At 42.2% G+C, this 24,999-nt stretch overlaps 1 protein-coding gene across 1 annotated transcript in view; it reads right to left on the bottom strand.

The window, feature by feature from the left end:
* LOC109871125 (striated muscle preferentially expressed protein kinase-like) overlaps nucleotides 1-17,717 on the bottom strand; it is a 92,427-nt gene extending 74,710 nt beyond the window's left edge. The window contains exons 1-6 of the mRNA XM_031806021.1: nucleotides 17,354-17,717; nucleotides 16,290-16,585; nucleotides 15,650-15,863; nucleotides 12,758-12,924; nucleotides 10,501-10,589; nucleotides 4,552-4,727 (exon numbers count right to left, since the gene is read on the bottom strand). Coding sequence (XP_031661881.1) covers nucleotides 4,552-4,727; nucleotides 10,501-10,589; nucleotides 12,758-12,924; nucleotides 15,650-15,863; nucleotides 16,290-16,585; nucleotides 17,354-17,717 — 1,306 coding nt within the window. The remainder of the gene's footprint in view (nucleotides 1-4,551; nucleotides 4,728-10,500; nucleotides 10,590-12,757; nucleotides 12,925-15,649; nucleotides 15,864-16,289; nucleotides 16,586-17,353) is intronic.
* Nucleotides 17,718-24,999: the final 7,282 nt, after the last annotated feature.

The raw sequence follows: 24,999 nt of genomic DNA on the forward strand, positions 1-24,999 counted from the left end.
AATTGTCCAGACAGAGGTTTGAGTTTACGAATTCACGGTTTATGAACCCAACTCCTCACAGGCTACTGCTTGGCCATAGTCCAAGCCAAATATCAAATCAAATCCAAATCAAATAAAACGTTATTGGTCACATGCAGATGTTAATGTGTAGCGAAATGCTTGTGCTTCTTGTTTTGACAATGCAGTAATATCTAACAAGTAATCTAACAAATTCACAACAACTACTTGATACACACAAATATAAAGGGATGAATAAGGATATTTACACATAAATATATGGATGAGCGATGGCTGTGCAGCATAGGTGAGATGCAGTAGATGGTATATAATACAGTATATACTGTACATATGAGATGAGTAATATAATGTGTAAACATTATTAAAGTGGCGTTATTTAAAGTGACTAGTGATACCTTTGTAAAGTCCATTTATTAAAGTGCCTATTGATTTGAGTCTGTATGTTGGCAGTAGCCTCTCTATGTTAGTGATGGCTATTTAACAGTCTGATGGCCTTGACGTAGAAGCTGTTTTTCAGTGTCTTGTTCCCAGCTTTGATGCACCTGTACTGACCTCGCCTTCTGGATGATAGCAGGGTGAACAGGTAGTGACTCGGGTGGTTGGTGTCCTTGATGATCTTTTTGGCCTTCCTGTGACATCGGGTGCTTTAGGTGTCCTGGAGGGCAGGTAGTTTGCCCCTGGTGATGCGTTGTGCAGACAGCACAACCCTCTGGAGAGGCTTGCGGTTGAGGACGGTGCAGTTGCCGTACCAGGCGGTGATACAGCCCGACAGGATGCTCTCGATTGTGCATCTGTAAATATTTGTGAGTGTTTTAGGTGACAAGCCAAATTTCTTCAGCCTCCTGAGGTTTAAGAGAGGTTGTTGTGCCTTCTTCAACACAATGTGTGTGTGGGTGGACCATTTCAGTTTGTCTGTGATATGTACGCCGGGGAACTTAAAACGTTCTACCTACTCCACTACTGTCCCGTAGATGTGGATGGGGAGGTGCTCTCTCTGCTGTTTCCTGAAGTTCGCGATCATCTCCTTTGATTTGTTGACGTTGAGTGAGAGGTTATTTTCCTGACACCACACTCCGAGGGCCCTCACCTCCTCCCTGTAGTCCATCTAGTTATTGTTGGTAATCAAGCCTACCATTGTAGTGTCGTCTGCAAACTTGATGACTGAGTTGGAGGCGTGCATGGTACGCAGTCATGGGTGAATAGGGAGTACAGGAGAGGGCTGAGAACGCACCCTTGTGGGGCCCCAGTGTTGAGGATCAACGGGGTGGAGATTGTTGTTTCCTTCCTTCACCACCTGGGGCAGCTTGTCAAAGTCCAGGACCCAGTTGCACAGAGCGGGGTCAAGACCCAGGGTCTTGAGCTTAATGACAAGTTTGGAGGATATTATGGTGTTAAATGCTGAGTTGTGTCAATGAAAAGCATTCTTACATAGGTATTCCTCTTGTCCTGATGGGATAGGGCAGTGTGATGGCAATTGCATCGTCAGTGGACCTATTGGAGCGGTAAGCAAATTGGAGTGGGTCTAGGGTATCAGATTGGGTGGAGGTGATGTGATCCTCTCAAAGCACTTCATGATGACAGAAGTGAGTGCAACGGGGTGATATTCATTTAGTTCAGTTACTGTAGCTTTCTTGGGAACAGGAACAATGGTGGCCATCTTGAAGAATGTGGGGACAGCAGACTGGATAGGGATGGATTGAATATGTCCGTAAACACACCAGACAGGTTGTCTGTGCATGCTCTGAGGACGCAGCTAGGGATGCCGTCTGGGCCGGAAGCCTTGCGAGGGTTAACAGGTTTAAATGTTTTACTCAAGTTAGCCACGGAGAAGGAGAGCCCACAGGCTTTGGTAGCAGACAGTGTCAGTGGCACTGTATTGTCCTCAAAGTGAGCAAAGAAGTTGTTTAATTTGTCTGGGAGCAAGGCGTCGATGTCCGCGACGGGGCTGGTTTTCTTTTTGTAATCCGTGATTGACTGTAGACCCTGCCACATACAGTATGTCTCGTGTTTGAGTCATTGATTTGCGACTCTACTTTGTCTCTATACTGACGCTTTGCTTGTTTGATTGCCTTGTGGAGAGAACAGCTGCTCTGTTTGTATTCGGTCATGTTTCCTGTCGCATTTCCATGACTAAAAGCGGTGGTTCGCACTTTCAGTTTTGTGCAAATGCTGCCATCAATCCACGGTTTCTGGTTAGGAAAGGTTTTAATATTCATAGTGGGTACAACATCGCCGATGCACTTGCTAATAAACTCGCTCACCAAGTCAGCGTATACATCACTGTTATTGTCTGAGGTTATTCAGAACATATCCCAGTCCAAGTGATTGAAGCAATCTTGAAGCGTGGAATCCGATTGGTCAGAGCAGCGTTGGATGGACCTGAGCATGGGCATTTCCTGTTTTAGTTTCTGTCTATAGGCTGGGAGCAACAAAATGGAGTCATGGTCAGATTTGACGAATGCAGGGCGGGGGAGGGCTTTGTATGCCTCGCGGAAGTTAGAGGAGTAATGATCCAGAATTCTACCAGCTCGTCTTGTTCTCAGGTTAGCTTTGTTAAAATTCCTAGCTACAATAAATACAGCCTCAGGATATATGGTTTCCAGTTTATATAGAGTCCAGTAAAGTTCATTCAGGGCTGACGAGGTATCTGCTTGGGGGGATATACGCGGCTGTGACTATAATCGAAGAGAATTCTCTTGGAAGGAGATTTGGCATTTGATTGGAAGGAATACTCGGTCAGGTGAACAAAAGGACTTGAGTTCCTGTATGTTGTTGTGATTACACCATGAGTCATTAATCATAAGGCATAGACCCCCACCTATCTTCTTACCAGAGAGATGTTTGTTTCTGTCAGCACGATGCATTAAGAAATCGGGTGGCTGTACCAACTCTGACAACATGTCCCGAGTGAGCCATGTTTCCGTGAAAAAGAGAATGTTACAATCTCTGATGTCTCTCTGGAAGGCAACTCGGGGCCTATTTGCGTCCACCTTCTTATCTAGAGATTGGACATTGTCGATTAATATCCTCGGAAGCAGTGGATGGTGTGCTCGCCTTCTGAGTATGACCAATAGGCCGTTCCGTCTGCCTCTCCTGCTGCGACTGCGTTGTTTTGGGTCTTCCTCCGAGATAAGAACCTATGTCCAGGGTGGAGTTCGACCAAAGGATCCGCTTCGGGAAAGACGTATTCCTGGTCGTAATGTTGATAAGTTGACATCGCTTTTATATCCAATAGTTATTCCCGGCTGAATGTAATAACATTTGAGATTTTCTGGGCTAACAATGTAAGAATTAATACCTACAAAAAAAAAATACTGCATAGTTTTCTAAGGACCTGAAGCGAGGCGATGGCACCGACAAATATACCCATATAAAACAACCGTGACCTTCTCTTGTGAAGACCAGACGTAAGAGAGAGAACAATGGCTAAACATGGTCTTAAACTTGCACAAACAACACAAACAACTAACAGCATAACACACAGTGGCCTGTGAGGGTCGCAACAATACTTTTAATCAAGTATAACAATTTGGTACTTTTTCCACCACTGCTTATAAGGATGTTTTAATGACTTGTGAGTTTATAGCTTAATACTACTGTTATGATAGCTGTACTTCTGTACAAAGTATTATGTTTTCCTATGTTGTCATCTGGTGTTAAATTTGGGTACTATAGCTTTTAAATTGCTAACTTTCAGTGCAGAGCTATTTCCTGTCAGAACAGAACAGACAGGCAAGCTCAATTTTTTCACCTTAGTAGGCCTTGGTTAAAGATGAGTCTTTACATACTTTCGAGTTATTAGAAAATGCTTTTGCTAATTCAAATTGGGTTTCTAGAATATTTATGTTTTTTACATGTTTATTCTATTTTCCTAAATTCCGATGATGCTAAGCTAATTATGCTAACTATCACCCATTCACTTAACATTGTGCGTTAGCATGCTATCTATCGTTTTAGGATGGTATTTAGCTTCTTGGTTTTTGGATGTATCTAGCTATTTTAAGTGTTCAGATATCTCTTGTGACAAAGCTAAATCATAGTTATTAAGCTACTGTATATGGACACTTAGATTATGTGTATATGTTTAGTGGTACCTTTCCTGTGATTGTCATCATATCTGCACGGTCATGTTGTTTAGCTAGGCTAGGCTAACTCGCGATAGAGATGCTGTTCTTTATTTGTATCCATTTGTGTGAATGTATATACTGATTTTCTCATACAGTTTCTCCTTTCTGTATCTATTACAGTTTTCAAACAAAATGTCTTCTACTAAAGATTCTTAACGGTACCAATGCCTTCTGATTATTTACTGGAAGAGTGTAAGCTATCTGCCAAGCTTTGTAGCGTAAACATTGTGCAGGTAGAACAACTGCTCTTATTACTGTGCTTAGAGTCAGTGTTATGACACAGTATAGGTGTTATAAGGCATTATATGTACCTCACATAACAAATATGTTATCCAACGTTTTGTATTAGTTGATTGGCATACAGCAAAGAGAGGGATTGGAAATAGACAGCCTTGCTGTACTGTACCTTTCACCTCCAGTTTGCATGCGCACTGCTTTGTTCCATACTCATTGATGATCTTGCAGGTGTACACTCCCGTGTCCGACTTCTGAGCAGAGTTGATGGTCATTTCAAAAGTGCCGTCCTTGGTCTCACGCATTGTGTGACGCAAGTCTGTTTTTATCGTTTCCCTGTCCCTCAGCCTGAACAAAGAGAGAGTTTATATTTAGAAATGTTTTGCAATGTTTAGAGATGCATTACAATGGAGAGGGAACTACAGTATACTGGTTTTATAAAGACTACATTGTAAATATAGAAACCTAGCAACCATTGTCTTGCCAATGTGAACCATGCCATGCACAAAACTCTAATGGCAAGATACAATATACAAAAGTATGTGGACCCCCTTTCACATTAGTGGATTCGGCTATTTCAGCTACACCCGTTACTGATAGGTGTATAAAATCGAGCACACGGTCATGTAATCTCCATAGAGAAATATTGGCAGTAGAATGGCCTTACTAAAGACCTCAGTGATTTTCAACATGGCACCGTTGTAGGATGCCACCTTTCCAAGAAGTCAGTTAGTCAAATTCGTGCACTGCTAGATCTGCCCCAGTCAACTGTAAGTGCTGTTATTGTGAAGTGGAAACATCTAGGACAGGCCTGGGCAAGGGCCTTTGTTTTTCAAAGAAAAGGAAAGTAGACAATGAATGTAGGTTGTTCAAGCAAGAGTGGACATCAAAATATTTCTTTATTGAGGTATCAGGGAAAGCTGTGTGCATGATGTGCAAAGAGAGCATTGCTGTCTTGAAAGACTACAATTTGTCTCGACATTTCCATACCTTAAGGGAACATTTTGACATTCGCCATATGGTTAGTGAAAAAGTCCATGTTGCAAATATACGGTCCCTTACTAGACGTCCGAAAACGTTTGTAAAATTCGCGGACGGCGTCGGGCCATGTGGCAGGGCCGGATCTACCGGGAAGTCATCAAACGTACTCTCTCGGACATTCGGTTTCCGTTTTATAAAATAATCAAATGTTGGTCATTTTTCCGCTGTCCCGGTAAATCCCACAAGAGGGCATAAGCAATCATATTGCAAATGTACAAAACATCACGAATCACGACGTGGCCTTATCTCCAAAACGGAAAATATTTTGAAGCCGGAACTTGGTGAGCGTAGGTTTGGCATAATGGGCAGTTGGCCCCGAACAAGATGGCGTCTAGGCCTCAACGGTTTTTGAGTTATGGCCATTTTTCTGGGATTAAACGCTTCACGTCAAAGTCAAGGAGCCTACGGTGTCAATAAAAAAAGAACGAGCCATTTATCTATTGTCATTTAGGAGAAATCGTACAATGTCAAATTGGTGATGTTCAAAAATATATATATATTTTTAAACAGTTACAGATCCAGTTGCAGGGTGTTCATACGAATCTTTTTAAAGTGTGCTGCAGAGCTCTGCGAGATTTCTGTGATTTTCCGTGATTTTCTGAAATAACACACACTCACTAAACCCTCCGTAAATAACTCAGTTCTTAACGTAAAGACTTAAAACTCGGGATTCTGTAAAGGCATACCCCAATCAGGATATGTGTTTACTTATAGCTTCCTGTGCCAACCGGAAGTGCCATAAAATAGTCAGATCTTTCCAAAACTTCATATGTGTGATTAGGCAACCCCCATGAACTGTAAATCAGTCATTTTTCCCATAAAATTTCAAAGAAAAACTAAATCACACACACACACAACTTGGAAGGAGGGACCCATTGGGGTGCGTAGAGACAGACAGTGCCTGCAATTAGTTACCTTTGTTTGAGCTAAAAAAGAACTGTCAGACCTAGAGTTCTGAAACTTTAGAAACCTGTTCTAGACCTCAGGTCGATAGTGTGTGGTGAGTTACGTGGCTCTAGAAGGTTCTCGGACCGAGAAACAGCCTCGTACATTTGCAATGACTTCAATTGATTTTGACCATTACGAAAATGACGACATTTAGAAAAGTCTCAGAGACGCAAGACTAGGTGCATTGAAACCGGCTCGGCCCATAGAGACGGACCCCAATGTTTCTGTCCGATAACTCATTCAAGGACCCCGTAGCAAGGCATGGAAAAAAGTGGATTTTCAGCACCAATTAGGGTTTTGCTCGGGCACCGAAGGACCTATCGAGCCGAAACTCGGGATTCGGGGTCGTCCCACATAGGCCTACACATGATGTCAGAACTGGACCCGCAGCTAGAACGTAACAATGTGTTTTAAGTTTTTAATATGTTTTAAACTGAAAGCGCTATGAATTATGGGCCTTCTCTGACATATGTGATAGTTGGCTTCTAAATTAGTTGGAAAAAGTGGGTTTGGTGTCAATTGGTATCAGTTTGGTGTCAGAATGACATCTAATTGACTGATGGACACTGACTTGCTAGTTGACTTTTGTACATTTGCAATATGTTTAAACGGAGAAGGACCATCACCCAAATGGCATTCTGAAATCAACACAAAAAATGGCATCACCATAGTCTCCAGACAGTGCCGACATCAACGAGATGCCCCGCTTGACCGTAGCTCGCTCTGAGTGCAGCGACCTTGAAAAACAGAAGGCCCAAAATGAAGCCTGGCCCTAAATGTCATTTGCTTTTGGGTGACAGTGAGAGAACCGTTAGGGTGAGAAGCACAATTCGACCTCAGGTACGTACCTGAGGTCCTTCCGATCAGTGCAAGCCTAACCTTGACCGTGTTGCATTAACCCTTAACAGTTAAAAGAAGGTGTTTACATCAAACAGTTTGCATTGACTTCTCTCCCCATCAGAATACATTGCCTGCTCCTCTAAAGTCAACCTGAAGCCTATGTGGGTTATGAATGCCTTATGAACCTGTCTTCTATGACAGTCCATCAGACCACTATGAGGTCTACCTGTGACAATTCTAAGCTTCCTGAAGCAACCGGAAGTGGTTAAAATCACCCTAAAAGTGTTTTGAAACACATAACCTGTCATTATGAAAATCACTGCATTCAACCCTGTGTAGATCAGTCAATTCTTAACTTAAAGACTTAAAACTCAGGATTCTGTAAGAGGCTATGTCAATCAAGACATGTGTTTACTTATAGCTTCCTGTGCCAACCGGAAGTGCCTTTCATTGGGTCACACTGTCTGTTTTGAAGGGTTAAAAAGTCACATCTTTCCAAAACTTCATATGTGTGACTAGGTAACCCTCCTGAACTGTAAATCAGTCATTTCTCCCAACAGATGTCAAAGAAAAGCTCTCACACACACACACAGCAAGGATGGAGTGACAAAGTTGCGGTGCTTAAACTTAACTGACTTGCCTATAACACTCCCACTGACCTGTAACTTGAGTTTATCGATCTTCAGTCTGATGCAGTGATTGGAGAACTATTCAAAACAATGTCACTGACAAGGTTCTATGCATCTCTCGATGAACAAAACTTTCCAAAGACTAGGAGTCATGCTCAGAAGATGTTTGTACTATTTGGGTCAAATGGTAATATTAAACATTAAAGAACATACAAGTGTCTTATATCATTTACAAGCTTAACTTCTTGTTAATCCAACTGCGTTGTCAGATGTTTGTACTGTTTGGGTCAAACTATGTATGTGAACAGACATGTTCAGTGATGAAATATAACAAGTCAAGATCATACTGACTCTAACCTCAGCAATCCTACGCATAGCAACATCAGAAACTATACCTGACTTCACTGCTCTAGTCAATGGCCATCAGAGACTTCACTCCTCACACTGATTGAGTAGTATTTCTTTGTGCTAGGTGTTCCGTAGCGGGATCACATCCAGTGAAGTTGCAGGGCGCCAAATTCAAATGACAAAATCATAATATTAAACATTAATGAACATACAAGTGTCTTATATCATTTAAAAGCTTAACTTCTTGTTACTCCAACTGCGTTGTCAGATTCCAAGAAAGCTTACCATGCGATTACCTGAGGACAGCGCCCCACATCAAAATAACAAATAGCGATGAAATAAATCACTTACCTTTGAACATGTTCCTCTGTTTGCAATCCCAAGGGTCCCAGCTACACAATTAATGTTTGTTTTGTTTGATAAAGTCCTTCTTTATACTTCTTTATGCCCAAAAAAGTCTGTTTAGTTGGCACATTCATTTCAGTAATCCACAACTTCAACATGCATACAAAGGAATCCAAAAAGCTACTGGTAAACTTTGTCCAAACAAGTCAAACGTTGTTGTTTCTATATAATCCTCAAGTACCCTAATATGTAAATAAACAATAATATTTCAGATGGAAAGAACAGTGTTCAATAGGAAAGGAAAATAACGAAGAGTGTGCTCTCATTCACGTGGACAAAAGCCTACCATTCCTGATTAGCTCACTTTGGAAAAACTACAATTACTTGTTTGTTTTTCAAGAAACAAGCCTGAAACCCTGTATAACGACTGTTGACATCTAGTGGAAGCCATTGAAACTGCAATCTGTGAGCTATTTTTTATATATAGAGCCATAGACTTCCATTGGAAAGGCCTGTGACCTCAAAACAAAAATCTGAATGGATTTCAAAGTGTTTTTTATCATATTCTACCAATTATATGCATATCCTAGCTTCTGGGCCTGAGTAACAGGCAGTTTATTTTGGACACGTCAGTCAGGCAGATATTCAGGATACTGCCCCCTAGCCAAATGTAATGTTGAGCTCTCTCTCTTTCTTGTGTTTTTGTGCATACCGGTTAATAAGAGTTCTGTCCGTGGTGCTGAATGCACAGTGAACTTTTCCCTCCGTGTAGTTCATTGCATGTAATAAATTAAGTAAAATGTAGTAATGAAAATACCTACCAATAGGAGAACATGGATGTGGTTTATATGTTAAAGTTAAATAAGTGAATTACACTAGATATATCTGTCAACACAGTCATACACATGATGTATAATCCTGTCATATGATGGGGCCCTCCATAGAAAATAATTCCCCAGGCCTGGTCTAAGAGCAACAATGGCTCTGCCTCGAAGTGGTAGGCCACACAAGCTCACAGAACGGGACCACCGAGTGCTGAAGGGCGCAGCACGTAAAAATCGTCTGTCCTCGATTGCAACACTCACTACCGAGTTTCAAACTGCCTCTGGAAGCAACGTCAGCACAAGAACTGTTCGTCGGGGGCTTCATGAAATGGGTTTCCATGGCCGAGCAGCCGCACACAAGCCAAAGATCACCATGCACAATGCCAAGCTGTAAAGCTCGACGCCATTGGACTTTGGAGCAGTGAAAATGCTTCAACAACGCTTCAACATCTGGCAGTCCGACGGACGAATCTGGGTTTGGCAGATGACGGGAGAACGCAACCTGCCCCGATGCATAGTGAAAAGGTTGGTGGAGGAAGAATAATGGTCCGGGGCATGGTTCGGGCTAGGCCCCTTAGTTCCAGTGAAGGGAAATCTTACCCCTAGAGCATACAATGACATTCTTGACAATTCTGTGCTTCCAACTTGGGGCCAAAGTTTGGGGATGGCCCTTTACTGTTTCAGCACAAAGGGAGGTTCATAGAGAAATGTTTTTTTGAGATCGGTTGGGAAGAACTTGACTGGCCTGCACAGAGCCCTCACCTCAATCCCATAGAACACCTTTGGGATGAATTGGAACGCCAACTGCGAGCCAAGCCTAATCCCCCAACATCAGTGCCCGACCTCGCTGAATGGAAGCAAGTCCGGGCAGCAATGTTCCATCATCTACTGGAAAACCTTCCCAGAAGAGTGGAGGCTGTTATTACAGCAAAGGGGGGACCAACTCTATGTCATTGCCCAGGATTTTGGAATGAGATGTTTGACGAGCAGATGTTCACATACTGTACCTTTGGTGATGTAGTGTATGCATGACAAAACAAATTCTGTATTGTATCAATAACTCTTGTACATTACAGCAGGCTTTTTCAGTTAAGATTAAATACACAGAGCATTGAATTGATGATTTAATGGCGTAAGGAAACCTACCAATAAAGCATGGGTTTGGGCTGTCCATTTAGTCGGACAGACATGGTCACTTCTTGCCCCTCAATGACCGCTTGATCATTCATAGTTACCTGTTAAAACAGAGGATGAGCCATTTTGAAATGGGAGTTGACAGCACATAGACTAATTTCCATGCTGTCACTTTTGAAATGCAAACTACACTATATGGAACATCGGTAACACTTTACATGACACACAGTGTCTTAATACATTATGATGTCATATGATTGTATATATAATACATACATATATAATACATATATAATGTCATATGAGTGTCAAAACCCACATTTTTTCCAATAAATTATTTCCCTGCCAAGAAGTTTCCTTTTGTTAGAAAGTTTGTTTCATAAACCCTTTGTTGTTGTAATGAATTCTTTACAGTCATGTTCTTTTTCCCATTATATTTTAAATAACTTGTAGAAAATAAACTTCATGAAACTGTCATGAAGGATTATGATCATCCTGCAGGACTTTACTTGGATTAAGAAAATGCACATTATGAAACTGTCAAGAAGCTTTATGACCATCATAATAATACAAGCCCAATAGGCCTATCACGTACTTTCCCTTATATCAATCATCAGTCAAAACAAGGATGTATTGTCCTGCTCCTGAGATCTACTCCTGCATTCATCCCAGTCATCAGCAACATAGCATTGGGATAGGTGCATGTCTGACATCAATGTGTGTGCAATTACAATGATAATTTAAAATGGTAAATTAAAAAAAGATATATATAACATGACATCTTGGCTATGGTGTAATGGAATGTTTTGACATGTGTGGTAGGTGATGTGGGTTTTGACACTCTTATGTAGATGCCATAACCAGCCATAAAATAAAGCAATATAAACTCAACAAAAAATAAAACGTCCTCTCACTGTCAACTGCGTGTATTTTCAGCAAACTTAGCATGTGTAAATATTTGTACGAACGTAACAAGATTGATTAACTGAGACATAAAATAAACAAGTTCCACAGACATGTGACAAACAGAAATGGAATAATGTGTCCCTGAACAAAGGGGGGATAAAAATCCAAAGTAACCGTCAGTATCTGGTGTGGTCACCAGCTGCATTAAGAACTACAGTGCATCTCCTCCTCATGGACTGCACCAAATTTGCAAGTTCGTGCTGTGACCCTCTTCCACCAAGGCACCTGCAAGTTCCTGGACGTTTCTGGGTGGAATTGCCCAAGTCCTCACCCTCCGATCCAACAGGTCCCAGACGTGCTAAATGGCATTGAGATCCGTGGCTCTTCGCTGGCCATGGCAGAACACTGACATTCCTGTCTTGCAGGAAATCACGCACAGAACGAACAGTATTGTTAGTGGCATAGTCATGCTGGAGGGTCATGTCAGGATGAGCCTGCAGGAAGGGTACCACATTAGGGAGGAGGATGTCTTCCCTGTAATGCACAGTATTGAGATTGCCTGCAATAACGACAAGCTCAGTCCGATGATGCTATGACACACCGCCCCAGACCATGACGGACACTCCACCTCCAAATCGATCCAGCTTCAGAGTACAGGCCTCGCGAATCCGACCATCACCGAGACAAAACCGCGGCTCATCAGTGAGGAGCACTTTTTGCCAGTCCTGTCTGGTCCAGTGACGGTGGGTTTGTGCCCACAGGCGACGTTGTTGCCGGTGATGTCTGGTGAGGACCTGCCTTACAGCAGGACTACAAGCCCTCAGTCCAGCCTCTCTCAGCCTATTGCGGATAGTCTGAGCACTGATGGAGGGATTGTGCGTTCCTGGTAAAACTCGGGAAGTTGTTGTTGCCATCCTATACCTGTCCCGCAGGTGTGATGTTTGGATGTACCGATCCTGTGCAGGTGTTGTTACACATGGTCAGCCACTGCGAGGATGATCGGCTGTCCGCCCTGCCTCCCTGTAGCGCTGTCTTAGGCATCTCACAGTACGGACATTGCAATTTCTTGCCCTGGCCACATCTGCAGTCCTCATTCGTCCTTGCAGCATGCCTAAGGCACGATCAAGCAGATGAGCAGTGACCCTGGGCATCTTTCTTTTGGTGTATTTCAGAGTCAGTAGAAAGGCCTCTTTAGTGTCTTACGTTTTCATAACCTAGCTAAGTTTTGTGAAAGCTCTATTTGCCAAATCCCAAACGGATTCCTTGCCCCTATGCTTAACTTTACCACAACAGTATAATGTAAAGTGGAGGATAGCCAAGTTATACACGAGAGATCCTTTTGGGATCAGTGTTACAGTCTCACCTGGAATGCAGGGGGCTCCTTGAATCGTGTGTCGACTATCTTCGTTGTCTCAGGCCCTCCAAAATCCATGCCTTCCTCCAGTGGGCTGAGGTACTCTTCATCAGATGTGATAGGGCTGCTGATGTCCCTAAGAACACCCAGGTTCCCCTGCGGCTCCTGGATGGGCTCTGTTGAATATACATTATAATAAGATGATGTACTTTATTCCATGTTGTGATCGCAGTTTCCAAAGGTGAACAAGGCTTTAATTGTTTTATATCATTAAACCTCTTAAAGCTAGGAGGCACTATTTTCATTTTTGGAAAAATAACGTTCCCAAAGTAAACGGGCTATTCCTCAGGACCAAATGTTAGAATATGCATATAATTGACAGCTTAGGATAGAAAACACTCTAAAGTTTCCAAAACTGTAAAATTATTGTCTGTGAGTATAACAGAACTGATATTGCAGGCGAAAGCCTGAGAAAAATCCAACCAGGAAGTGACTCTTATTTTGAAACCTCTGCGTTCCTATGCATCCCTTTTGACCATTGAAAGGGATATGAACCAGATTCCATTTTCTATGGCTTCCCGAATGTGTCTCCAGTCACTAGACATAGTTTCAGGCTTTTATTTTGAAAAATGTTTGCCGAACGACAACATTGCGTCAGTGGTCAGGTGGGGGCTCTCAGAGTGATTTGTGTGTAATAGACAAAGGCAGCCATTTTCCTCTCGCTCTGACTGAGAAGCCAATTCTCCCGGTTGATATATTATCGAATAGATATTTGAAAAACACCTTGAGGATTGATTATAAAAAACGTTTGCCATGTTTCTGTCGATATTATGGATCTAATTTGTATTTTTTTCCGGCGGATTTCTCAACAAAACCTGAACAAAAAAAATGTATTTCTGCTATAAAAAGGTATTTCGGCTATAAGGTATTTCGGCTATAAAAATTATTATATGGAACAAAATGAACATTTGCTGTCTAACTGGGAGTCTCGTGAGTGAAAACATCTGAAGCTCATCAAAGGTGAACGATTTAATTTGATTGCTTTTCTGATTTTCGTGACCAAGCTTCCTGCTGCTAGCTGGACATAATGCTATGCTAGGCTATCGATAAACTTACACAATGCTTGTCTTGCTTTGGCTGTAAAGCATAATTTCAAAATCTGAGATGACAGGGTGATTAACAAAAGGCTAGCTGTGTTTCACTACATTTCACTTGTGATTTCATGAATATTAATATTTTCTAGTAAGATTTTTTGTCCGTTGCGTTATGCTAATTAGTGTAGTTGATGACAATTCTCCCGGATCCGGGAGGGGTAGTTTTAAGAAGTTAATAAATAAGGAATCCATCAAAAAAAAAATCTATATATGTGACTCATTTCAGGAAACTAGGTGTATGTCGTACGTCCTTACTTCCCAGGAGAGCCATTTGAATGTAAACTTTTCCTTTTAATATATATATTTTTTGGGGGGGCAGAAATGCCTTCTGGAACATGTGGACTTTCATGTGCCTTAATAACGAACTTGTATGCTATCTGTTAATGGGATAAAAATTGTTAAATTATGAGCCTAGTTGGTTTAGCCACGGAAAAAGTCAGAAACCTTTCCCCTTTCCATGATTGGCTGAGATAATGGGTGGGCTGGACATGCCGAGAGATGTGTTTGGATTGGTCTGCCATGTAGCACGCTTCTGTCTATAACGTGAGCTGGTCAGTATATGTAGGTAATATTTTCTAACACAGCTTTTTTAAAGATATCACTTACAAGAACTGCAAAAGTGTTGCTCTCCACTTTCTGGAGGACTGAGTTTTTAAATCAGTGGAATGCCCAGTGGAAATATGAGTATGATAGCTAAGGAAATTCTGCTGATTTATTGCAAATATGCAGAGGGAGTTGAAAAGAAAACACACAGAAGGCTATTGTACAAAACACCTGTCTCTAGATTACATCTTCAAACTAAGGGCAACCATGGCATCCGTGACAGAGGGAGAAGCGTCCATCCATGTAACGGATAAGATAGCCTAGCTAGCTAAATGTTTAGATATTACACATTTGTAATTTTGTCAGAAAGTCATTTACATTTCAAGTTTAAGCTTACTGTTAGCTATCTGGCTAACGTTAGCTGGCTGGCTCACTAGCTAATGTTTCGTGTGTGATCTGTGTAGTAATTTTATTCATATCTCAGAGTAAATTGCATTGCTAGTTATAGCCTAATGTTAGCTAGCTAGCTAACATTGAACCTGGTTTGTTAGCTACCTGCAGATTCATGCAGGGTAGTAACGTTATGAGTTGGGATCATGGTTCATTGTTTAACTAGCTAGATACATGTCGAAACAAAATACTTCACTATGCAAGTTACCATTTCAATAGAATGTTCATGATGTCACTCTGACAACTGTTGATAAACAAACCTGAGTAAATTCGATATTGCTATCTACTCTGATTTCAGAGCACTCTCTTATCTTTTTAAGAAATGATACCAATGTGTCAACCATGAGTAGTAAACACAGAAAGGTTGTGATTGAAGCTCATCCTCCATCTCTCTCTCTCCATATTTGTAACGAGGCGAGTGACTGGTTGCCGGGAAGTCAGGCGCAGGAAAGCAGAGATGGGTGATAACAGGAGAACTTTAATATACACCCTGGCCCAAAGGGACAGGTGAGGCAGCACAAAGCACAACCACGGTAACATGAACCGGATTAAACAAAACAAACAAACCTAGGTTAGAAACAAACCATGCGCAAGCCAGGGGGAAGCTGTAACCTGTAACTAACCTTGTTCAGTCTCCTCAGGATTTTAAATGGCCCCACAAACCGCGGCCCCAGCTTCCGGCAGGCCAGGTGGAGGGGCGGGTTTCGGGTCGAGAGCCAGACCCGGTCCCCAGGTGCGAACACCGGGGCCTCACTGCTGTGACGGTCTGTGCTGGCCTTCTGGCGCAGCACGGCCCGCTGGAGGTGTACATGGGTGGCGTCCCAGGTCTCTTCCGCGCACCTGAACCAGTTGTTCACGGCAGGAGCCTCGGTCTGCCTAGGCACCAGAACTGGCTGGTACCCCAGTACGCACTGGAAGGGTGAGAGGTTGGTGCAGGAGTGGCAGAGCCGGTCCTCCCCTGGCTGGTCCTGACAATAAGACCGCAGAAACCTACCCACATCCTGGTTCACTCTTTCCACCTGCCCATTACTCTCGGGGTGAAAACCCGAGGTAAGGCTGATCGAGACCCACAGACGTTCCATGAACGCCCTCCAGACCCTCGAAGTGAACTGGGGACCCCGATCAGACACTATATCCTCAGGCACCCCGTAGTGCCGGAAGACAAATGTAAACAAGGCCTCCGTAGTCTGTAGGGCAGTAGGGAGACCAGGCAGAGGGAGAAGACAGGACTTGAAATAACAGTCCACAGCGACCAGGATAGTGGTGTTACCCTGTGAGGGAGGAAGATCGGTGAGAAAATCAACCGACAGATGCGACCAAGGCCGTTGTGGAACGGGTAAGGGGTGTAGCTTACTTCTGGGCAGGTGCCTAGGAGCCTTACACTGGGCACATACCGAGCAGGAGGAAACATAAACCTTCACGTCCTTTGCCAAGGTGGGCCACCAGTACTTCCCTCTCAGACAGCACACCGTCCGACCGATGCCTGGATGACCAGAGGAAGGTGACATGTGGGCCCAATAGATCAACCGGTCACAGAAAGTAGACGGAATGTACAGACGCCCAGCGGGACACCGGAGGGGAGAGGGCTCTGCACTTAACGCCCGCTTAATGTCCGCATCCAGCTCCCATACTACCGGCGCCACCAGGCAGAAGGCCGGGAGTATTGGGGTGGGATCCATGGGCCGCTTCTCTGTGTCATACAGCCGGGACAGTGCGTCTGCCTTAACATTCTGGGGAACCTGGTCTGAAAGAAAGGGTGAAAACAAAACGGGTAAACAACATGGCCCACCTTGCCTGATGAGGATTCAGTCTCCTCACTGCCCGGATGTACTCCAGGTTGCGGTGGTCAGTCCAGATGAGAAAAGGGTGTTGAGCCCCTTCAAGCCAATGTCTCCACTCCTTCAAGGCCTTGACCACAGCCAACAGCTCCCGGTCCCCCACATCATAGTTTTGCTTCGCCGGGCTGAGCTTCTTCGAGAAAAAGGCACAGGGGTGGAGCTTCAGTGGCGTACCCGAGCGCTGACAGAGCACGGTTCCTATCCCAGCCTTGGACGCATCCACCGTGAACGCTAAAGAGGGATCCGGATGCTCCAGCACGGGAGCCGAGGTAAACAGAGCCCTTAGGTGACCAAAAGCCCTGTCCGCGGACCACTGCAAATGCACCGGGTCCCCCTTCAGCAGTGAGGTAATGAAAGCCACTACCTGACCAAAACCCCGGAAAAACCTCCAGTAGTAATTGCCAAACCCTAAAAACGCTGCAACTCCTTTACCGTGGTGGGAGTCGGCCAAATTACGCACGGCTGAAATGTTGGCACTCTCCATCTCCACCCCTGAGGTGGAAATGCGGTATCCTAGGAAGGAGACAGAATGCTGGAAGAACAGGCATTTCTCAGCCTTGACAGTCGACCAAGCACCTCGAAGTGGTCCATCTCCTTCTACCCACATGGCGCTAGCCCACTCCAGGGCTTTCCCCGAGAGGCACGAGACGAGGGAGGACACCCTCTCATGTCCCGAAGGAGCCAGGTGGACGGTCCCCAGATACAGGTCCAGCTGCAGCAGAAACCCCTGTCAGCGTGCTGCCGTCCCATCAAACTCCCTGGGAAGGGCGAGACAAATCCCACTGGGACCGGGTGCAGGGGAGGCAAGTAGTGGAGACCCCTGTTGTGCTCGTGGGGGCGCTGGAGGGACTCCCTGTCTCTCCCAGCATCCATAGTCTGGACGATGCAGTCCATGACAGTGCCGAGATGGTGGAGCATCGTCACGTGCTCCTGGACGCGCTCCTCTACCCCCACAACAGGGGCACCTGCTTCTGCTGACTCCATTGATAGGTGTGGAATTCTGTAACAGGGTGGGTGACTGGTTGCCGGGAAGTCAGGCGCAGGAGAGCAGAGATGGGTGAAAACAGGAAAACTTTAATATACACCCTGGCCCAAAGGCACAGGCGAGGCAGCACAAAGCACAACCATGGTAACATGAACCAAAACAAACAAACCTAGTTTAGAAACAAACTTAGCGCAAGCCAGCCTGTAGCGTAACACCCTACACAAAGAACAATTCCACACACAGATATGGAAACAGGGTAATATACATTTAATCTGATGAGGGAATGTGAACCAGGTGTGCTGGAAAACAAGACAAAATAAATGGAAAATGAAAGGTGGAGCGGCGATGGCTAGAAGATCGGTTACGTCGACCTCCGAACGCCGCCCGAACAAGGAAAGGGACCGACTTCGGCGGAAGTGTTGACAATATTAGGCACATTCAACAAGTTGCTCTCTCTCTATTTCTCTCTGATAATAAATGTTGGTTCTTAGATATGAAATGTTGGTAACTGTAAACATGGGCAGTTGACTATTTTAGAAATGTAAGGGCCAAAAGTTATATTCAACTGCAGTTAATATTTCAAGAGTGCAACTTACATACATGTGCATGCACAATGCCTTCAGAAAGTATTCATACCCCTTGACTTACTCCACATTTGTGACCAGATTCAGAAAACTATGCGTATGGCGCAAGTCACGACTTCACAGCAGAGCCATTTGAAAGTAAAAAAAATTTTTTTTAGCTCAATGTTTTTTGGCAGAAATGTCTTCTCTAACATGTGAACTTTCATGTGCCTTAATAACAAACTTGTATGCCATCTGTAAATACAAATAAAATTGTTAAATTACGAGCCTTGTTGGTTAAGCCACAGAAAAATTAAGCAATCTTCCCACTAGCCATGATTGGCTGATATAATAGGTGGGCTGGACATGCCGAGAGTTTGGATTAGTCTGCCATATTGAAGCTTTCTGTCTATTTGAGCTTGTCAGTCTGTGTTGGTAATCCTGTCGACCGTGGCTTTAAAAAAAAATTATTGTGTAGTGGAGCTGCATTAGTGTTGCTCTCCACTTTCTGAACGATCAAGTTTTGATATCAGTAAAATTAGAATATGATAGCAAAAGAGATGGAAAAAACACCTGTCTCCAGATGATATCTTCAAACTAAAGGCAACCGTGGTATGGCACTCCTGACAGGGAAATCCGTCCATCCTGTATGATGATTTATACAGGTAAGATAATCTAGCATTAGTTAGCTACATTTTCAAATATTACACGTCTCTAATTTGGACAGAAAGTGGTTTCATTTCAAGCTAAAGTATACTGTTAACTAGCTAGCTAACATTAGCTGGCTGGCGCCCTAGCTGATGTTATTATTTGTTTCCCAGATCCGTTTACTTTTCTAGTTAGAGCCTAATGTTAGGCATTGTTGTCACTTTGTTAATCGTTGGCTAACATTGGGCCTGGTTGGATAGCTCCCATTCATTGTTTAACTAGCTAGCTAGCTATATGTCTTAAGCTAAAGTGTACTGTTAGCTAGCTAGCTAACGTTAGCTGTCTGGCTCCCTAGCGGACGTTATTATTAATTTCCCAGAGCTGTTTGCTTTTATAGTTAGAGCCTAATGTTAGGCATTGTTGGCACTTTGTTCATTGTTGGCACTTTGTTCATTGTTGGCACTTTGTTCATTGTTGGCACTTTGTTCATTGTTATTTAACTAGCTAACTTTAGCTGGCTGGCTCATTAGCTAGCTGTTAAGATATTTTATCAAGGTTTAAGATAAATGACTAAATAATTCTACCCAGAAACTTAACCATTAGCATTAGAGGTTATGTAGCATGGACAAGGGGTAATTAGAAATGATAACCATTGTGGAAGAAGGAATGTATGTGTGTACCGAAAGTAAGCAAAGAGAATCCTATGTTTGAACCGATCCAGCTATAACTCTGTGGAGATAAAATAAGACAGCGAGAGCCCCTCCAGGTTTTCCATATCTGTGGGGGACTGGAACTGTCAGCTAAGTGGTAATAAACTGTGGGGAGACTTCAGGAGATAATCCAGATATAGTGTGTAAAGTATGTGCGTTAGTGGGTTGGAATGGACTTTTGAAGCAGCTTTGTCCTTGTCGGAGAGGGGGAGGGACATTTAAGACGCTATGACGTTATTTATGATTTATAAACTAATGTACATTAGTTTTTAAGTAGAGCTCTCGGGAATAAACGCTATTGATTGATTTTGAGACTGTTCTTTTTCTATTTTATGCAAATAAGAACCTTACAAATTCTTAGCAACGGACAAAGTGTTTTGCTTTGTTATAATTTCATTGGTTAATGAACTTTATAGGAATTAAATTCCTCTAACGCTAGCGTTACGTGACGTGTGTACAACACCCGTTCAATATGATCGGTGTCAATAAACGTCTGCAAAAAAGCGCAATGAAATTGTTGCCAGCAGAGCTGGTTAGGCTGTTTTCATGTTATCAAGAGGTAAACAAATCATCGGCCAGAGCATCAAGTTTGCTCTATGAGAGCGAAACGAGATGGTGGGGCTAAAGCTTAAGAGGGTGTGAACGATGCTAAATGGGTGTATACAAAGAAGAGCTCTTCACTAGATACGAAAACATTCAAATGCGATTTTCTCAAAAGTGTGTTTACAAGTTGATTAACTTTCAAAGCAGAATTACTTTCCCATTGTTCTTCAAATGCAATGTATGATATATCATTGTGTAGCTCTGAGTTACCAGTAAAAAACACCAAGTCACATTTTGCTACAGGTGATGAGTCACATTTTGTTGTGTTACAGTCTGAATTTTAAAAAGACTCAAATTGAGCTCAGGTACATCCGATTTCCTTTGATCATCATTGAGATGTCGCTACAACTTGATTGTAGTCCACCTGTGGCCAATTCAATTGTTTGGACATGATTTAGAAAGAAACACACCTGTCTATATAAGGTCCAACAGTTGACAGTGCATGTTGACAGTTGACAGTGCATGTCAGAGTAGAAACTATACCATGAAGTCCAAGGAACTGTCCGCAGATCTCGGAGTTAGAATTGTGATGAGGCATATATCTGGGGAAGGGTATAAAACAATTTCTAGAGGCAAAAGATTCTGTGGTCTGATGAGACAAAAATTGTACTCTTTTGCCTGAATGCAAAGTGTTATTTCTGAAGAAAAAAAACTGGCACAGCTCTTCACCCATCTAACACAATCCCTACTGTGAAGCATGGTAGTGGCAGCATCATGCTATGGGGATGCTTTTCAGTGGCAGGGACTGTGAGACTGTTAGGATAGAGGGAACAATGAATGGAGCCAAATACAGGCAAAGTCCTAATGAGAACCTGCTTCAGGTTGGAAATGACCTTAGACTGAGGCAAAGATTTACGTACCAACATGACAATGACCCCAAGATTACAGACAAATCAACGCTAGAATGGCTTCAGAACAAGAATGTGAATGTCCTTGAGTGGCCCAGTCAAAGCCCAGACTTGAATCCCATTGAAAATCTGTGGAAAGGCTTGAAGATTTCTGTTCACTGCCACTCCCGATATAATTTAACAGAGCTTGAGAAAATCTGCAATGAAGAATGGGAGAAAATCCCCAATTCCAGATGTGCAAAGCTGATAAAGACACACCCAAAACTGTAATGTGGTGCGTTCTGGTGGTAGGGAAGTGAGGCGCAGGAGAACGAACTTGGTTTAATAATAAACTGAGTATTTAATGAAAGCTCACAAACTCCAAAAACCAACATATACAAAATAAAGAAAAGTGGGTAAATAAAACCTGTCGCACAGCATAACAGACATAGCACCTATACATACAACGAACATTCACCGACAAAGACATGAGGTAAAAGAGAGGGTTAAATACACAACATGTAATGATGGGATTGAAACCAGGTGTGATGTGAGACAAGACAAAACCAATGTAAAATTAAAAATGGATCAGCGATGGCTAGAAGGTCGGTGACGTCGCCCGCCGAACACCGCCCAAACAAGGAGAGGGACCAACTTCAGCGGAAGTTGTGACACAAAACGACTCAACATTGTAATCATCGACAAAGGTGATTCTACAAATGAAATACTTTTAATTTCAAGTTTTCACTTTCTCATTCTGGGGGATTGTTTGGAAATGGGTGAGAAAAAAAGCTAAATAATCTATTTTAAATTCATCCTGTAACACAACATAATGTGAAATAATTCAAGGTGTATGAATACTTTCTGAAGGCACTGTACGTGCATGTGAATTAGTGTCCATGGTGATATTGTAAAGAATAGATGCTTTGAAAAGGTCTCCTCCCTACAGCTACATTACAGTATACTCACACACTAAAATGTGATTTGATTTGATACATGTGACTTGAATGGCTGTGATGTTACATCTAAAAAAGAGAACTGATAGGAAGATAAGAAGCAATGGCAAACAATCAAGTAAATGTGTAATGATGAGTAAATCATTTGTACTTAACTCTTTTTAATATTCTGTCACACTTTATAATAACATTTATTTATTAGCACTTATAAATGATTTATAAACTATTGTGGTTTGAAATCTTCATTGAGTGTGAGCTAACGTTAGCTAATGCTGTCACCTCAGTTGCTAACCTTAACCTGGCTAGCACAATGAATCTAGCTAACTAATAACTCACTGTACAGCTGATGTGGATGACATGGATGACCACAACAAATCTTATTCTCTTCAATATGGGTTCTATGCTGGGGCCATACGTCAAATCAACTGCCCCAAAATGAGTTACAAAGAACATGAATGTGGTGCTGACTGATGATTGGCCAACACTATTGCCAATCACCCCACATACGGGACATAAAAAGGGTATATCTGCATTCACAACACTATTAATAAATAGTAATTGTATTAATTGTAAACATGTATAAATACAGTAAGGCTTATAAGCATTTCAATTCATAAGTATGACATGTCTTAAAGAATTACTTGTATCAGTGTTTATAGTAACTTCACAGATAACTTTATCTCTGCCTCATATTACTGAACAGCTGAAATGTAAAAAAATCCCTACAAATATTTATTGATGGATAGACAACTGTCTCTGTCAGCTGTTGCACAAGGACACAGTCCCCATATATTGGACTGGAGCAAGAACAATCAGTGTTTTGTGTGATGATGTAGGCTAATCTTTATAGTTGCTGCCATATCATATCTACAAGCCAGAGTTACTGAAAAAATAATATTACTCCCACTTGAGTTTTGCATTGGGGCATAAAACAATCGTGCAATTACCGCATGAGTAGGCTACCAAGCTTCTCCACCTCTGGGCAGCAGAACGTTCTAGGCAGCCCAAGAATGTTTACCCAGACCAGTAACCAGGGTCTGACAATGGGCAAGTTTGTTTTGCATCGCCCAGAGCACTATTTTTCCTTTCGTCGTTTGTCAACTACTGCTTTGGACTACCTTTTATTTGTGATGATAATCTTCCTAGATATTACACTGCCATATCGTAGCGAGAGTTGCTGGAAAAAGAAATAGTCAATGTTTGCAATCATAATGAGAAAATAATCGCTGCCTCTGTGTCTTGCTTGTGTTGAACCAGAATTTGGCGTGAGTGGAGATGTTGAACATCTCCTGTACAGCCAGATTCTGATTCAGTGTTTGATATGCTTGGCTAAATTACTGTTACAACAGACAACAACATTTGTACAAAAATGTTGATCATATCTTTTGTGTACAGCAGGATAGCTGCATGTAGCCTAACACCCCAACTGAAAAAATAAATCACGCTTGAGGCATGGAATGCATAGTTCGAACATGTCAACCATACTGTATCTTTAGTGTACAACATTAAGTTTCCACTCCATGTCAATGAGGGGGGAGCGGCAGTGGGAGCACTCAGCAGAAGCTAAATAGGCAACAGAGTGGGCAGCAGCTATGTCTGCGCAATCTCCATATCAATAGTCACAGCAAATCGGGTTCCAAAAAATGGTGTCAGCCTTCTCTTCTGATCCAATTTCGCTCTGGTATTGCTCAGCCACAAGCTCTGGGCATGCTCTGCCTTTTTCCTTTACTTCATGACTATTCTTTAGGCCTATTCAGTTTGAATTATTTATCCAACCCCACCCACCGTAGCCTATATCTAGTTTATATTATTCTTTCTAACATTAGAATATGTAGTTCCTATTTTGAAGGAGTTCAAATGTATTAAGACGTTTTTAGGTAGGAAATACATATGCTGTCAAATGTATTTTAGTTTTTTATTGAATAGAAACACCATAATATAAATCAATTGAGCTAAAATATCACTATTTAAAAAATAATAATAATGGCCAGTATCTGCTTCTTTTCATAAATAAAAGATGATAAATTATCTCAAACTGCAGTGGTCAAATGATTTGCAAAAAGCTTCACATGTGCATTGAGCGTGGGAAATGCGCTCTACAAATGTATTACTATTATTATTATTATAAAGACAGAAAAATACACATCTAAAAGCTTAATTACACAAAGGAATATTAGTGGGAATATAGCCATATAATAAACAAGAGAAAGGAGAATTTAATATATATGAAAAACAAAAAAATGTAAAATACATTGAGATGAAGCTGGTATTTTTTATATTTCTTACTTTGTCTATTATGCAATTTTTTGGGGGGACTGGAGAAAGAAAACAAGGTAAGCGTCTGGTATGGTTCAATAAACTTTAGTGAACTATTTACAGAAATTATATACAAAACAATACATATAGTAGCAAATCAGCCTGTAATTTTAGAATGAACAACTGCAACCCGTTTTGACTACTAATTCATATGCACATCAGAAACTGTTCTTTAGAGCTTGCAACCTCTGTCCCCATGAAAAGTGTTTTTAGAGCTCCATCTACATTCATTCCACCTGGGCCTATTAATCCAGCTGTGGATACTTACACTCTAAAAATTAGGGGTCCAACAAGGGTTCCTCTAAGATCCTCAAAGTTCTTCGGAGAACCTTAGGGTTCTTGGCACTGAAAATTTCCCCCAAAAGGTTCTTCCAAGAACCCATAGAAGGTGGGGTTCATCGAGGACCTCCTTCGTTGGTGGGGGTTCTTGCAGGGATCTAATTGCCCAAATGAAACATTAGCATTTGAATTTGAAAGGACAGCAGGTTCAGGCACTTAACTGGAAAATGTAAAGCTCTCCTCAATTTAAGGTAAGGTTTGTAACATGTATCATATTTAAATTAATATTGTTTTATGATGATACCCTCTATCTTTTCATATTTGTGCAAACTTTCGAAAACAGAAAATGGAAACAATTCAATGGATATCAATCTACAAA

This window comes from Oncorhynchus kisutch, linkage group LG26, assembly GCF_002021735.2.
Source record: "Oncorhynchus kisutch isolate 150728-3 linkage group LG26, Okis_V2, whole genome shotgun sequence".
In the NCBI taxonomy this organism is placed as follows: domain Eukaryota; kingdom Metazoa; phylum Chordata; class Actinopteri; order Salmoniformes; family Salmonidae; genus Oncorhynchus; species Oncorhynchus kisutch.